General features: G+C 42.7%; 2 protein-coding genes across 3 annotated transcripts in view; one reads left to right on the forward strand and one right to left on the reverse strand.

The window, feature by feature from the left end:
• LOC133965349 (low-density lipoprotein receptor-related protein 1-like) overlaps positions 1 to 9138 on the forward strand; it is a 100690-nt gene extending 91552 nt beyond the window's left edge. The window contains exons 77-90 of one of the 2 annotated variants that reach the window (XM_062399847.1): positions 84 to 265; positions 379 to 485; positions 952 to 1071; positions 1179 to 1355; positions 1452 to 1592; positions 1691 to 1864; positions 2063 to 2224; positions 2848 to 3031; positions 3139 to 3243; positions 3339 to 3412; positions 3538 to 3631; positions 3784 to 3822; positions 5202 to 5346; positions 7287 to 9138. In XM_062399847.1, the coding sequence (XP_062255831.1) occupies positions 84 to 265; positions 379 to 485; positions 952 to 1071; positions 1179 to 1355; positions 1452 to 1592; positions 1691 to 1864; positions 2063 to 2224; positions 2848 to 3031; positions 3139 to 3243; positions 3339 to 3412; positions 3538 to 3631; positions 3784 to 3822; positions 5202 to 5346; positions 7287 to 7427 (1845 nt within the window). In that variant the 3' untranslated portion in view covers positions 7428 to 9138. The remainder of the gene's footprint in view (positions 1 to 83; positions 266 to 378; positions 486 to 951; positions 1072 to 1178; positions 1356 to 1451; positions 1593 to 1690; positions 1865 to 2062; positions 2225 to 2847; positions 3032 to 3138; positions 3244 to 3338; positions 3413 to 3537; positions 3632 to 3783; positions 3823 to 5201; positions 5347 to 7286) is intronic. The other variant, XM_062399855.1, reaches the window with a different exon arrangement.
• Positions 9139 to 9477: 339 nt separating this feature from the next.
• On the reverse strand, positions 9478 to 13759 carry LOC133965360 (E3 ubiquitin-protein ligase DTX3L-like). The gene is made up of 8 exons (XM_062399868.1): positions 13663 to 13759; positions 13280 to 13329; positions 13152 to 13199; positions 12034 to 12238; positions 11703 to 11884; positions 10474 to 11634; positions 10155 to 10372; positions 9478 to 9920 (listed from the first exon to the last, which is right to left on the reverse strand). The coding sequence occupies exons 2-8, from the start codon at positions 13313 to 13315 to the stop codon at positions 9851 to 9853; spliced, it is 1920 nt and encodes a 639-aa protein (XP_062255852.1). The 5' UTR covers positions 13316 to 13329; positions 13663 to 13759; the 3' UTR covers positions 9478 to 9850.
• Positions 13760 to 16702: the final 2943 nt, after the last annotated feature.

Below are 16702 nucleotides of genomic sequence, written 5' to 3' on the forward strand. Positions count from 1 at the left end.
TGTGATTTCAAATATGAACAATTTGGCAAAAGTGAGACCAATATTCGGGATTCTCACATCAGCCTCTACGTCTCTGTGTGTAGATCCCTGAACTGAAGATGCCACGGGGCATCGCTGTGGACTGGGTGGCCGGGAACTTGTACTGGACTGACTCTGGTAGAGATGTGATCGAAGTCGCCCAGATAAGCGGGGCCCACCACCGCAAAACCCTGATCTCTGGGATGATCGATGAGCCGTATGCCATCGTGGTCGACCCCCAGAGAGGGTGAGTGGGGCTGGAGTTAACTGAGAGAAAAGGAATCCACTAGAATGCAAAATGCAGAGATTTGATTGTGATGGCAGCAGTGATGAATGGAGCACTTACATTTTGTCCATTAGGAAAATGTACTGGGCAGACTGGGGCAACCACCCCAAGATTGAAACAGCAGCTATGGACGGAACCATGAGAGAGACGCTGGTGGAGGAAAACATCCAGTGGCCGACGGGTAAAACCCACACTCATACACCAGGGCTGCTTCTTGTTAACAATCTAGACTGTGGCGTATATTCATTATGTATTTATTCCAATCTGTCCCACCTCAGTTTCATAATGAACAAACATTGTTTTAACCTCCTCATGATGACATAAGAGATTCTTGGCTTCTCACTATCCTCCATAAAGTTGTTTCTGTCCAGGCAAACAGTCGGACCTCATAGTTTCAGTGCACCTGCCATGCCATGTAGTTCCCTCTCTCACGCAAGAACTTTTCCTTTTCCTCAATCTCTGTCCCTCGGAATCTGTTGTGCGTGAGAGTGAAGTTCCTGTGCCCGACTACCGCCATAGATTGAATGAATTCTGTGGGGAAAGTTGTATAGGATATCTCCCAACCCTTTGTCATGTGTTACTTGCTGAAGTAGGAAGTGTGACTTTCTTTTTGAATCCACACTAACAACCTTCTACCGTTTGCACAGGTCTGGCGGTGGACTACTTCAATGAGCGTCTGTACTGGGCCGATGCCAAACTCTCCCAGATCTGCAGCGTGAGGTTGAACGGCAGCGACGCAGTTGTGGCTGCAAACAGCATTAAGAACAGTTGAGTGGCCCGTGCTCACAGCGCCACGGCTTCAGCTTTGATCCGTGATAACCATCAGTCCTCATCAATCAGTTCTCTGACGTAATGTGGTGTGTCTCCTGCACAGACGTCCGTCATCCCTTCAGCATCGATGTGTTTGAAGACTACGTCTACGGCGTCACCTACATAAACAACCAGGTCTTCCGAGTGAATAAATTCGGCAAAGGTCCCATTGAGAACCTGACAACCGGGATGAACCATGCCACGGATATAGTTTTGTACCACCGCTACAAACAACCTGAGAGTGAGTTAAAAAACAACACAAAACCCTGAACATCAACGCTAAAGCAAACTCGGTTATTTATCCTGATTTCTAATTCCGATCACGTGTGTGTGTCAGTTGCAAACCCCTGTGACAGGAAGAAGTGTGAGTGGCTGTGTCTGCTGAGCCCCAGTGGCCCCGTGTGCACGTGTCCCAACGGACGCACGCTGGACAACGGCACATGTGTGGAGCTGCCCACTCCCACCCTGTCTCCCATCTGTGAGGGAGCACATTCACACATACAACAACACACAGACACACACAGACACTGAGATTTAAATCGTTACTGAAAAAAAAACCCTCCTTATACCCTACAGCTCCCCCTAGTGGTCCCTGCCTGGTCCAGTGTTTGAACGGTGGCAGCTGTTTCCTGAACGCCCACAAGCAAGCAAAGTGCCGCTGTCAGCCCAACTATGGAGGCGATCGCTGTGAGATCGACCAGTGTAGAGACTACTGCAAGAATGGAGGCACATGCACACCTTCCCCTACAGGTAAGATCTGGACATTGCAAGCTGGTTAGGGCATTTTGTGTTGTTGCGTTGTCCACGAGAGCAGTAAACAAGAGCATTGTTGTTAAACAAGTAAATGTGAGTCCGAGTCTAATCCCTGGGGTTGTGGGCAAGGTTAATGTTTCTGTTCTTTCTCTGTTTCCCTTCTCTTCATCCCTCTGTATTTCCGTCCCTCCCCAGGTTCTCCTACCTGTCGATGCCCGACAGGCTTCACAGGGCCAAACTGTAACCTGCACACATGTAAGGATTATTGTAAGAATGAAGGCAACTGCACAGTCAGTGCCGGCAACCAGCCGACCTGCCGGTGTCCCGATGACTTCCTGGGCGACCAGTGCCAGTACAGTGAGTGTTCCCGGACCGTAGAGGAGGTTGTTGGTCACATGCTTCCCTCTGACCAATAAGCAATACATCAATAAAGTCGTAATTGCAATGTTAATCTTAATTATATTCGTGTGGTGCAACTTAAAGATTTAGTTGACTTATATTATTGGTTATGTGTCAAGTTAGAAATGACCGTTCATTCATATCAAATGACAAGGGTCATGGAAAGAAGTATTATTTCATAAAACAACACTAAAGAAGATGTGTATCTCTGTATATGAAGTGAAATTGGTGAATTCTCTGGACAAATAGATTCATAATATTTACATTTTTGTATTTAGTTAAAGAAAATGTGAAAAATCATGAAACTGTACGAAGTTTTTTTGAAATAACTGTTACTGTTATGATGATGCCTATTGATTTATGTATAACTGATTTGTGAAAAGAAAGCAAATCAAATGAGAGGGTCGGCCATGTTGTTATTTATATTCCCTTTCCGTTTACTGAGTGTGTAGTGAACAGTTTCTTTTGTGAAACTCTACTTTTGTACACGCTGAAATCAACAACCCTGACGATTGCAAGTTGCTTGGTAGGCACCTCTGTATTCATCATATGTGTGTGTGTGTGTGTCTGTGTGTGAACAGGAAGCTGCGACGGCCACTGCCTGAACAAAGGCACATGTCTGCTGAGTGAAAACGGCGCCAAGCACTGCCGCTGTCTGCCCCAGTTCACCGGCAGCACATGTGAAATAGACAAGTGTCACTATTGTCGTGGCGGCGAGTGCATCCCCAGCAGCAGCTTTGCGTCCACTGGGGAGTTTGCCTGCCGGTGAGAGAACTGGACACACACAAACAACAAGACGCACACACGCACAGGTTCCTTGTCCTCCTCATCGTGGCTCCCGTTTCGTTTCATTGTTATTTCATCTCCAATAGCTGCTCCAACGGAGTCCAGCCCAGCTGCTACACATGTGATACCAACGAGTACTGTGCCAATGGCCAGTGCTCCATCAACCCCGTCAGCCGCCTCCCGGAGTGCAGGTCAGGAGCAGACTGTGTTCACCTGTGTTCCACTTCACTCTGAGTGTACCCGCTCACACACACACCTCTCTATGTCCTCTCTTGTGTGTGTGTAGATGTTCTCCAGGCTGGGCAGGGCATCGCTGTGAGGCGGTGGCCCACGCTGACAGTGGCTCAGGCTCAGGCGGACGTAAGTCCACACTGCAGTGACATCAGTCAACAGCTTTTTACGATTGAGGATGACTTTGTCGGTTCTTCATGCACCCTGTGTGTGTTTGTGTGTGTTTGTGTGTGTTTGTGTGTGTGTGTGTGTAGGCACAGCCTCCATAGTGATCCCAGTGCTGCTCCTGTTGCTGCTGGTGCTGCTGGCTGGGGGAGCGTTGTTCTGGTACAGGAGGAGGATGAGAGGGTGAGTAACACACACACACACACACACATCAGGAGTCCATGCTGACTTCTTTTTGCATCCCCTCTTTCCCTCCCTCTCTTTCTTCCCTCTTTCCTTTCCTCGGTCCGCACTTCTCCCCTCCCCTCTGTAATGGCATCTCCTCTGCTCCTCAGGTCTAGCCGGCCCGGCAAGACCGGCTCCAGACGCTTGCGGTAACGGTTGCCAGGGTTACACTTTTGCCTCCATGCCAACATTCAGTCTTTCATCCTGCCCCAACTCTCACTCTCACTCTGTCTCTGTCTCTCTCTCTGTCTCTGTCTCTGTCTCTGTCTCTCTCACTCTCTCTCACTGTCACTCTCACTCTCACTCTCACTCTCACTCTCTCTCTGTCTCTGTCTCTGTCTCTCTCACTCTCTCTCGCTCACTGTCACTCTCACTCTCACTCTCACTCTCACTCTCACTCTCTCTCTGTCTCTGTCTCTGTCTCTCTCACTCTCTCTCGCTCACTGTCACTCTCACTCTCACTCTCTCTGTCTCTGTCTCTCACTCTCTGTCTCTGTCTCTCTCTCTCTCTCTCTCTCTCTCTCACTCTCTCTCACTCTCTCTCTGTCTCTGTCTCTCTCACTCTCTCTCGCTCACTGTCACTCTCACTCTCTCTGTCTCTGTCTCTCACTCTCCGTCTCTGTCTCTGTCTCTGTCTCTGTCTCTCTCTCTCTCACTCTCACTCTCACTCTCTCTCACTCTCACTCTCACTCTCTCTCTGTCTCTGTCTCTCACTCTCTTTCTCTGGCTCTCTCTCTGTCTCTGTCTGTCGCTCTCTCTCTCACTCTCTCTCATTCTCTCTCTCTCTCTCTCTCCTGCTCACTCTCTCCTGCTCACTCTCTCTCTCATTCTCTCTCTCTCTCTCTCTCTGATGCTCTCTGATGCTTTCTGTCCTTCTCTCACTCATGAGTCTTGGTTGCTGTGCGGTGTTTGGTCCTGTGGTGAATGTCGCGTCATTCTCTCTGATGTTCATGGGAGCTGCAGCTCCTCATGCTCCCGCAGTGTTTCTCTTTTTTTCTTTTTAAATGAATTGCCCTCCTCTGAGCATCTATTATAAATATGCATTGAATAGATCTGTGTGTGCTGCAGATCTCTCTCATACCAGTGTCCATCACTCTGTGCCACGTTGTGCTGTACTGTGCTGTGGGTCGTATCGTGGTAGTGTATCTCATAGTTAAGGCGTGGGACAGTGCAACCGCATTCTTCCAAGCTCAGATTGGAAAATGCAGTTTGAAATGTCCAGCATTTACTCAGAGGTAGATGCAGATGTTTATACTGTCGAGGATCTATTGTGGGATTGTCGTGAGCAGCCTGTCCAGGACCAGTCCCAGGCTCACTGGGTCGGGGTCTGTCCCGGGCTACATGAATGCTGGGCTTGTGTAGGTGTCTGTGCTGTTGCTTAGATCCCAGAGCCTGGATGCTGGTGAGAGCCATGCAATGCCTCGTCCCTCCCTCTGTAATGTGGCTGTGTCCCTGCTTGCCCTGTTAAGGCTCCTATACCTTTAAATAAGAAACAAAGGTGTGACTGTGCCGTTAATGTTTTCTGTAGGGCAAAGGGCTTCCAGCACCAAAGGATGACCAACGGTGCCATGAATGTTGAGATTGGAAACCCTGCCTACAAGATCTATGAGGGCGAGCCTGATGATGACGCCGGGGAGCTGCTAGACGCAGACTTCACGCTGGACCCAGACAAGGTAGAGAAACATGTACATATATAAACAGTGGGGAAGGAAGTACTCGAACATTTTACAGAAGTAAAGCACCAACTAAATCCCATCACTGTATGTAGGTGTATATACTGTGTACCCACATACTACATTTTCAGGAGAACCCTTTCATTTCTTACCTTTTACTGTGCAGCAAGTGCATCAAGCCCTCAAAACGTTGGCTAGCAGAAAATCCCCTGGACCTGATTTAATAGAGCCCTACTTTTTAAAAATAGCAGCTGATTTTGTAGCACAGCCTTTTACAATCCTTTTTAATCTCTCAATTGAAAACAAAGAAATTCCATCTGTTTGGAAGTCAGCTTTTGTTACCCCCTTATTAAAAGGAGGTGATCCAGCAGCTTTAACCAACTACAGGCCAATATCAAATCTGTGTGCCTTGTCAAAAATTCTTGAATCTCTTGTGTGTGATCAGTTAAAAGAGTTTCTAACTTTTAATGATCTTCTCTCAAAACTGCAATCAGGCTTCAGGAAAAAACACAGTACCATCACTGCAGCTACAAAAGTGATCAATGATATATAAGTTGCTCTTGATAAGAAGCAGCACTGTGCTTCACTTTTTATTGATCTGTCAAAGGCTTTTGACACTGTGGACCATGCTGTTTTAAAGCATAGGCTTTTTTGCTTGGGTTTGTCAAATCATGTAGTTTCCTGGTTCACAGATTATTTGAGTGACAGGACTCAGTGTATTAAATATGATGGTCTGTGTTCTGAATTTGTGAGTGTCCACAAGGGCGTGCCACAGGGTTCAATATTAGGACCCCTGTTGTTCATTATGTACATTAATGATTTGGGAACAAACGTGTCAGATGCTAACATGCATTTTTATGCAGATGACACAATTATTTACTGTTTTGGATCAACTTCTGCTAGAGCTGTTGAATCTCTGCAGAAAGCTTTTGATGCAGTCCAGCACACACTCCTGCAACTAAAATTAGTCCTCAACACTGAAAAAACTAAACAAATGTTGTTTTCAAACTCTAAGAAAGTACCTCAAACTGTCCCCACAGTGTCCACTCTTGAGGGAAATGTCATAGAGGTGGTTCATATCTATAAATATCTTGGTGTCTTGATTGATGATTCCCTTTCCTTCAAACCCCACATTGAAAATCTTGTGAAGAAACTGAAACTTAAATTGGGCTTCTTCTTCAGGCACAAATTTTGTTTCTCTTTTGAGGTGAAAAAGCGGCTTGTCACTGCAACATTTTTATCCAGTTTAGATTATGGAGATTTGATTTATATGAATGCATCAGCTAAATGTCTATGTAAGATTGATGCTGTTTACCATGCTTCTCTGAGGTTTATCACTAACTGTAGAGCCCTGACCCATCACTGTGAATTGTATTCTCGAGTGGGTTGGCCCTCTTTGTCCACCAGGAGGCTGGGACATTGGTGCACTTTTATTTATAAGGCCATGCTTGGGCTACTGCCATCATATATTTGTAATTTAATCACAGAGAAAAGTGTTGCTTCTTACAGTCTGCGCTCAAACAATCAGATGCTTTTGTTAGTTCCATTGGCCCGCACTGAATCAGGAAAAAGGGCATTTGTCCACTCTGCTCCCACCACATGGAACTGGCTGCAAAAAGATTTTAAATTAACCGAAATGATTTCTTTGAACGCTTTTAAATCTACGATGAGAGCATTTCAGACCACTTCTTCTACTTGTAGATGTTTTTTATGAATTTTAATTTACTTGTAATTGTTTTTATATCATTTTAATTTCTGTTTATATGTTGTGAGTGTAATATTGTGAGTGTACATATGTTATTTGTTGCTGCCTCTTGGCCAGGACTCCCTCGAAAAAGAGGTTTTTAATCTCAATGGGACTTTCCTGGTTAAATAAAGGTCAAATAAAAAAAAACCTGCACGTTATGCGAGAACTAACAAAGGATTTTTGATCATTTCAGCCCACCAACTTCACAAACCCAGTATATGCCACTCTGTACATGGGGGGTAACAACAGCCGCAACTCTCTGGCCAGCACCGACGAGAAGAAGGAGTTGCTATCCCCCGGGGATGAGGAGCCCCTCGTGGACCCGCTGTCATAGACTGTCCGTCGGCCTGGATCATGCCATTCCAAACACGCCCCTCTTCTTGCCTTTTAAAGAAAAACGAAACAAAAAAATTGATAAAAAAAAGAGTGAGAGAGAAAATTGATAAAAACGTGTGAACACTGTATAAAATGTACAAAAATGAAGGACTACTTTTGTATGTGATTGCAGTATTATATTTTGTTCTTTTGAAATTCCTCTGGTCAAAAATGAGTCACATTTTCTATGAGAGATTTTTAATTTACACTTTGTCCCTTACCCTTTACCTAAATAGCCACTACCTCTGTGCAAAATGAAATGGAAACATGGAAATCTGAAGAAAAGATGCTGTCATTGAAGCAATTTTAACTTTTTATTTTTGTATGAATTGTATAGAAAAGAAAAAAACATTGTTCCATTTCACCAGTGCCAACTGTTTGTTGTTTGTGTTGACTTTGAGCGGGAAAAGGCAAAACTCAAAAGTTTTCTAAATCGGTACAGATGTTTGTCTCGCTGAGTTTTCTCTGCGAGGTGGTGAGACAGATTTGTGATCGCACCGTTTGTGTATAGCACATGTAAAATGTCAGTACCAGATGGCAACTACAGTATTTCCACAACACTCTTTTTTTTCTCAGAGAACAATACTCATTAAATGATCGTGTTGTCTTCCTTGCACAGAATATCATGTTTTACAGTAAAGTGTAAACTGTGGGCTTTATACCGTGAGCTGTAAAGCAGGTATGTTTGTTTTTTAATCACATTGTCGACAGTTGGAGCTCACGCGTGTTGCTGAAACAAGAGGGTGGGCTGCGTTTTGATGTGCGATTATGGAGAATGATGAAGTTGGTCACAGGTTAAACATTCCAGGCAAAGTGGAGGATGGAGATCACAGATGTAAAGAGACAGACAGGATGGATGCCCTCGAGGGTGCGGAGTTAGCTGGGGGAGGCCATAGCGGAGACTTACAACCGGTTTGTTCCAGGGTCTCGCTCCAGAAGGAAAAGGAGACGGCAGTTCTGGTGAAATTGTTGGAAAACCTTGATTGAGAATCAGTATTTTGCTTATCTACTCCTCCAGTCCATTACTTTGTAAAAAATAACAAACGGATAGTGTCCGTCTGGCTTTGTGCGTAGATTTATCTTTCTACCTTTAGAGGATCAAAGTCTGTTTGACCACAGTTTTGTAAAGACTTAGTCTTACTTGCATTACGTTCATTGGGTCCTCAGCATCTCCGTTTTGAAATGAGCTCTGTCTGATCTCTCCTGCTCTGCTCTGCTGCTGCTAATGCTACCATTCTGGTTGCTCTGACACATCCTTACACTCAGCCTCTGCCCCAAAAATGCTGCTTCTGTCAGAAAATGTGTCGGCCATATCTTAATGCATGTGAACAGTAACACCGATCGTTAATGTACCTACAATAACAACTCTTTATTTTGCTTACCTGTCAGCAAGTGTTATTTTATGCTGTTGTATATGTTTTGTCTTTAATTGAGAGAGAAGTACAATCATTTTACCTAAAGAATTTTTTTGCTAAATCATACATGCATTTTCAGAATTACTTTTCTTTGATTAGTCCTTTTTTTTTAATGAAAAATGACACATAGCTTTTATAGTACACGATGCATGGAGGCTCAGACTTTCTTCTGTAAAGAGAATAATGTTTAATTTTTGCTGGAGTACTTTACAAACTAAATAACAGATATTGTTATAAATAAAATTTTGAAAATTGTACAGAAAACAAAGTGTGTTTTGTTCACAGCCTGGTGTATTTGTTTTTTTAATATTTAATTTATTTGCACATACAGGAAATTGCCTTGGTGTGGTTGGTGCATTGGACATAAAAACAACAATCGGACATGACCTCCTTTGGGAATAATCAATACTCACTTAAACATTAACACACAGGGTTCACTCAGATTTACTGCACTTTGCATTACTGCACTTTGCATGTCATAGTACAAAGTGAGTCATAAATCGGCTCGCTCAGTAATCTGTCTGTACTAAAGACAGTTGCAGTGATGTTCACAAAGCACATCCTGTGCTTATAAACAGAAGAATCAACGACGAGTCGGTGTGCAATACTTTATTAGTTGTTTAATCAGGTCTTAGGTGAACAGTAAATCAGATCATATGCACTGTGCACATTTAATTAAATGAATACATTCAAGGTTCATTCTTACACTGTTTATTCCTTCAAAGAAAATTATATTTAAAACGTGCAGATACGCTGCTAAACAATTCAATCTTAAGCAATGAACACTGTCCATTGAATCTCAAAGTAACTATGTGATCATTTGGAGAAACTACAATAAACAGCATATAATATAATAATGTGTATCACACTAAATATTGGTTTTAGATAATCGTAAATCAAAATGAATCATCTTGATATCTGAAGGCCTTCCTGCATGTTGAATTCAGACCTGCGTCTACTACCGAGTTCACATGATGCCTTTAGCCTTCAGCTCCTCTCTCACTCTGCTCAGGTAGTCAGGATCAGGATAACCATAACTGTGGAAAGAGAATGTACAAGGGTCAACACAGTAGTTCATTAAGCTGCTTTCAGACATGCACTGAGCTCCAGATAAACTCCAGATAAACTCCGACACCGGTGTTGATGTGCCGTGAATAAAAAAGACACACACACACACGCACCGACATTCTGCTGAGTTCATGTCTGAAAACTGGCTTAAGACTGGACACTGAAGGAGTATACAAAATAAAGAAGAGATTTGACTACTGTACTTCTCTGGTCCCCCTGATAGGAAGGATTTGTGGTGAATGTCGTTCCAGGTCACCCCGTTATCCCGCCCAGTAGTTCTGGACCTCCCAACAGTGAAAATGAGCTTCTGCTTAAATGCTCGAGACAACAGCTGCAGCACTTCTCTGCCTTCATCGCTGTCTGGCAGATATGCAACTCTGTCAGTACCATGGTAACGTTGTCCAGGATTGGGATGTCTTTCCTGCAAAGGAGGGAGAATAAGAGGTAGACCTTATAGACATCATCATCGTGCAATTAACACACATGCATACAAAATCAACTCATTTAAATGAAGATTTTTACCGTCTGTGTCCCTCCTGGAATAACATAGGTGATGACTATAGTGCCACAATTTGGGAATCCATCGAGGGATGACCTCATGATGATCCAGGACATTGTACCAGGCGGTTGGTCTCCCTCTACCACATCAAAGACATCTCTACAAACAGGACAGATTGGCCCTGAATTTATCTTTGCTGTTTCCAGGCAATCCTTACAAAACTCATGTCCACACTTCAGCTGGGTCTTATTGGTGAACTTATCAATGCATATGGGGCAGTTTGCGTCTTCTTGTCTTACAGCCACTGTCCCTCCTGTGGGTTCTTCAGCGTAGCCCCTGTTGTATCCTGGCGGCCCTTTCGATACAGCTCCAGCGGACGCCCCCTCTGACTGATAATCATTTGTCTTGAGAGAGCTGTTGAATCCACTGACACCGTAGCGTTTGATTAACCCCAGGGGGGATGTGCTGATCCTCTGGTACAGACGAAGGAGAGCCCTGACAGCATGGCTCTCCATTGATTTGTTTGGTTCAGATCTTCTGTAGAGAGCTTTGATGTTCACTTGTCCTTTACCGATGCCTGATTCTTTTAAGTCCACATTAAACTTAGCTTTCAGCTTAACTACTTCCTCGTTGAAAGAGGTATTCAACAGGCTCCAGATGCTCTCCTCAATGTCTAGTCCTGCGTAGGCAAGAGGGTCCTTGATGCTCATGCCAATCGTCTGTGGTTTCTCATAAGAGGACCGTGTGGGCCCTCCAACAGAAGGCTTGGTGCTAGTTGAGGTCGTCTGTATCATATCGAGAGACTTGCTGGTGGCATCTTGACTTTGGCCTGGCTCACTTTCCGCCATTTCCTCAGAGGACGGCGTAAGCACAACCTTGTTCTTGTCTTTCTGGAGGACTTCCCGAGCCATTCCCCCGAGAGGGATGCTAAAGCTGTCGGATTGATTGAGGGATGTCTGGACGAGGTTTCTGAACTCAGACATAGCTTTGCGTGGGTCTCCGTTTTCCTTGTCTGGTTCAAAATTTACCGTCACTTGTGCCGCAATTTTGACTCCATTCTCTGCCGCTATACGATTGATGTTCTCCTTGTAGATGTGGTTCATATAGAGGTAAGTGGCAACTGGGATTTCACAAGTGTATGTCTCCTCTTCAGCTGCAGAATCTACAACTGGGCGCCTTAACTCCTGGAAAAAAACACAATGTTTAATATGGTAAAAATTATTTGTTCACTTCATTAACTACACATACATACATGTTGTGGGTCTGGCACAGATGGTGAAGGGAGGTTCATTGGAGCATTGTGTGGTTCTTGTGTCTCTGGATGTCTCATTGACACTACAGTGACTATTTTCCTGTTTTTGTTGCTCAGCGTTTGTCCCTTCGCTTCACGCAGCTTTGTCAGGACTGAAGATTTAAAATCGGCCCAAATGCCTCCTAATGAAATAAAAGAAAACAACTGAATTAGACAAAAATACAATATTAACCCAGTATGCTGCTTGAAGTGTATGATATTGTAGTTAATATAATATGTTGTTGCTGGCTCTGAGAGCTAATTTGAACTTAGAAACTCAGTCATACTGCACCTGGAGCAGGATTTATCTTTATGGAAGCTTCAGAGTCAGAGGCTTCTTCCACCTTGATTACCAAGTCAAGCTTGTTAGTGTTGACCCAAGTCTGAAAAGCTTTGGTCAGTTCCGATTTATGGTTTACTGGTTTGAAACCCTCCTCCCACTTGATGGAGAGAACGACTTGAACTGTATCTTTGCTCTGTGATTCAGTCATCATCTCCTAAAGACATGATATCATTAGTGTCATCGTTGCGTCAAGAATCCTCCTCATCTCTCAGCTGAGAAAAGTTTGAAAACATTTTGAATATTTAAATATTTTATATATATATATATATCATGTGCAGTTTCATATTAGAAAAAAACCGCATTCGTTATAAAATCGAGCCTTTCACAGATATATCTGAGCCTGTATTTATATTTGCCTGTATGAAAACCCCAAAACAATGCAGTAAAGAACAAGCATTTGTTTAAATTTGATAAAAATAAGTATGTACATTTCTTAATTCAACTTCTAGATATTTGGTTGTATTTGGGTTTTTTATAGTTATTTATAATAAAGTTTCTGGTCAACTGTAAAGCATCAAGCCTCGATCACATTTGTTTATCATAGGAATTTGAAAATGGCATAGTTGGAAATATTTTTGGAGGCCGAAGTTGACACCGATATTAGAGAATACAAAATTTGGCGATGCCTCCAAATAAGTCATCATCAATTTGTCATGACCAAGAAGAGTCTTACATTTTTCAGTTTCTCTATGAACTCATTATACAAAATATAGAAAAAAAACACCAATACAGCCAAATATGTAAAACTTGAGTTAAGAAAATCAACATTCTTTTTACATTTCAACTCAAATGCACATATTTTCTACATCGTTAATTCTGAAAAATAGACGTTTTCACAGCGCATGAAGTGAGAGGCTGTAGTGATGTTGGGACTAGCGGTGAGAATCTATCCTACAAACTTTCATGCTTTCACTTTCCCCTACACAGACACACAGGCCTGCTGCAGCGCCACCTGGATTCTCTATCCACCTCGTCTGGTTCTTTTCTATGACTTTAAGACTCTATAAAATCGAACACACCTTAGCACACCCACACAAACACACACACACACACATTCTGACACCCACCACATCAGCAGATGTAGGAAGTTTCACAAAGCCCCCCTCGTCTTCACCCTGCACCAAATAAGAAGATAAGAACAGATCAAATGAGAGAAGAAACACTTGTAAACTGAAGGGATCAGATTTAAACCCACTGTTTCCATCAACTCCTCAGGTTCCAAGGCTGCCATGTTGAGTCTTCTTCCTGGAACACACAGGGACTGTGAGTGACGTAAACACACACACACACACACACACACACACACACACAAACAGGGACCAGCGGTGTTTGGTGAGGTCGGGTTAACACATCACATCAACACTAATTGTGTATAAACAATCCTTTACTCTGAACGTGTTGACTGTATAGTGGACGCCTGGTTTCCCTTTGACTTCGAACAGATGAAAGCAGACACCTACAGATTGTCGACTAACTTTAAACTTTACCCTTAACTCCACCCGACGTGTTGTTGTGTCGCGCTGTGTTAAATTAGAACGTATTTAACGTTAAAATGTACGTAAATTACATAAGACTTACCCTGTCCGGACTTTCTGGTGCGCACGAAGCTTCTTCCTGTTAGGTGAAAGTGAAAGTGTAGCAGCTGCAGCTACGTCACACAGCCGCTGACGTAGGAGGGGATAGAGCAAACAGAACTGAACCCACTTGTGAAGAACTCGATCAGATGAGGAGACATGTGGAGGCAGGGACCCGAGAAGAACCCACAAATGAAAGGCTGAGGATCCCAGGGTTGTTGTTTTTTTGTTTGTTTTATTTGCCAGATGAGAGATGTTTAAAGGGATATTTCACCCAAAAACGAAAATACACTCATTATCTACTCACCGGCAGTGTTGTGCATGAACGAACACAAAAGAACGCGTTCATTGAACACGTTCACTTTTATGAGAACGATGAACTGAACAAAACTCAATGACAAATAATGAATTTGAACGGGAACACGTTCATATTGTAGCGTCCTCGCGTACAGACGACAGGAAACTTCTCTCTTTATGTGTAACTTTATTAAAGTCCAGCGAACACGACACACTTCTTGTTTGTAACTCCGACACTCCTATCATCCACCACTGTATTCTTCACTTCCATCCCTCATTCACCCTTGATACGCCAACTTATCAGCCATTGAGAGCCTGCGATCCCAGAAAACCATACAGCCATTGGCCTAGAACTTTCACGTGCCAAGGGGTAGTGATGGACAAGGTTTTCTTTAACAAGTTAAGTCTTTCATTCTCACTTTCCACCTTAAAACTATGAAATGAACTGAACTATGAACTAGTTCAGAATTTAAATGGTGAACTATGAACGTGAACTATTCATGTTTACTTGTATGAAATTTGAACTAGTTCATGAGAGGTGTAAACTTGCACAATACTGCTCACCGGTATATGCCAATGGAGGGACAGGTGAAGTGTTTGAGTCCACAAAATCCTTTTGGAGTTTACATTACATTACATTTAATTTAGCTGACGCTTTTAACCAAAGCAACTTACAATAAGTGCATTCAACCAAGAATCAAGAAAGTACAATTTCTTCAAAAAAGCAAAACTACAAAGTACTACAAGTAAGTGCTATGAAATTGTTAGTTTTAAATTTGCATTCAAGGTATAGTCAGAAGAGGTGTGTTTTTAGTTTGCGGCGGAAGATGTGTAGACTTTCTGCTGCGATCAAAAGAAATGGAAAATATCGCTGTTGGACAGTTACAGATTCCAATAAAAGGGGACTAGTCATAGAAGAAGCAATAGAAGCATATCAGTCTCACTCTGAACTTATTGGGTGTTGTTAAGTGTTTTTAGGGTACTTTGAAGTATCCTGAAATGATCTATTCCACAGTGAAAATGTTGGACTTTACTTTGAAAAATCTCTTAATCTATACAGTAAAAATGTTTAATATTCAGTTTGTATGTAGTCAGAGAGGTCTTGAACACAGTCTCACTCTGAATTTATTGAGCAAGCTCTATAAAGTGTTTTTATAGAACTTTGAAATATCCAGAAATGAACTGATTTCATGTTGGACTTTACTTTGAAAAATCTCTTAATGTATACAGTCAATATGTTTGATATTCAGTACACTGATAATTTGAGAGGTCCTGAACACAGGCATAGCAGTCTCTCTCTGGAATTATTGATCAAAGTGTGTTTACAGTACTTTGAAATATCCAGAAATTAGCTACTTGAAGCTAAAAATGTGTGACTGTTATTTTTTTAAATCTCTAAATTGATAAAGTCAAAATGCTATTCATAAAAAGGACACCTGAGACGATATATACTTCTTGTGAATATAATCCATCCATTTCCTTTTCAATTATGCATTTTGTATATGCTCCTTGTCAACAGTTTATTTTGAAAAAAACGTTTCGGTTGCGTTTACCATAAATGTCAGTATATGCGCGCAGCACATTGGGCAGTGGCGACACTACGGCTTTTGTCCACAGTGGCGCCAAAATCAACAAAAACGAAAATTTGCTCATAGGAGCTTTAAGGTAGTTCAACCCACTGATGTTTGTTTGAGTGTTCATTTTTTTGGTTGATTTGGTTGAAGTCTGTTCCGCAATTGGTCGAGCATGTGCACCAGTGGAACCTCAATGTTTATTGTACGATGGGAGGAAGTTGAGACGTCTCGTGCATCTGGCCAGAAAGTGTGGTTCACTGTCAGGGTTTTTGGACTGCGGTACCCTGAATGACCATGTGGGGTCATCAGCGTGTGTTGTCTTGATTCTTTTCATTGTGTTCACCTGTGCCTTATTTGCCAGTCTTTAAAAGCCACCTGAGTTTCTTTGTGTTTGCCGAGTCTTGGAAATTGACACCCTAAGTTAAGCCACGTGAGTTGCTCAGAGAACCTCTGCTTAGTTGCTATACCTCTGTTAATCCTTTTTTGTTCTTGAGACCTTTTGTTGCCTGTTTTTTGGACACCCTTAGTTACTTTGCCCAGACTGTGTTTTTAGTTGTCTGGAAGTATTTTGGGGAGTTGCTTTCAAACCTTATGGAATCCTCGGCTTTATTCAAGTAAAGAAACCTTTTTTGATTCCTTACCCACAACTCGTGTCTCTCTGTCTCTGCATCAGAGTCATCATCACTCATAGCACAGTGGTAGGCGAATGTCCTGCTACATGGGAGCCCCACGTTCGAATCCTGATGATCCTTATAGTTCACTATATTTGTGACCAGGGGTTCTTTGGATCACTTGCACAGTGACAGCATTTAAACCCACTCTCTAACAGGGCGATACAGATTGGCTGCTGCCCTGCTCGTTCTCATCCTCACATTCATTTTCTTCTGAGAGTCTCAAGCTCTATTTTTCATGATCTTCAGAGCTGAACATTTTATATAAAAGCTGCTGAGGAGAGCTTGACTTGTTGTCAATGGCTTCAATAAACTGAAACTAGCATTGATGTCTTTGATAAAGATGACACGATGAGATTGCAGGAAACCACAGAATCTGAGACAACAAAATCCGAGCTTCTGGTTCATCGGTGACAGGAAAACTGACAGTGCTCAGCGAGTGATTTTGTTGCACCTGATACTGTTGTTGAAGTGGGAAGCCTTGAGAACCTCAAATAAAACA

This window comes from Platichthys flesus, chromosome 2, assembly GCF_949316205.1.
Source record: "Platichthys flesus chromosome 2, fPlaFle2.1, whole genome shotgun sequence".
Lineage (NCBI taxonomy): Eukaryota > Metazoa > Chordata > Actinopteri > Pleuronectiformes > Pleuronectidae > Platichthys > Platichthys flesus.

What these genes read in the sequence shown, in the direction of transcription:
- LOC133965360 (XM_062399868.1), bottom strand. Translation starts at nt 13,315, where the DNA reads ATGGCAGCCTTGGAACCTGAGGAGTTGATGGAAACA. An exon ending in TTCCTACATCTGCTGATGTG is followed by an intron (nt 12,239 to 13,151) that starts GTGGGTGTCAGA and finishes TCATGTCTTTAG; the next exon opens with GAGATGATGACTGAATCACA. An exon ending in CTGTGCCAGACCCACAACAT is followed by an intron (nt 11,635 to 11,702) that starts GTATGTATGTGT and finishes GTTTTTTTCCAG; the next exon opens with GAGTTAAGGCGCCCAGTTGT.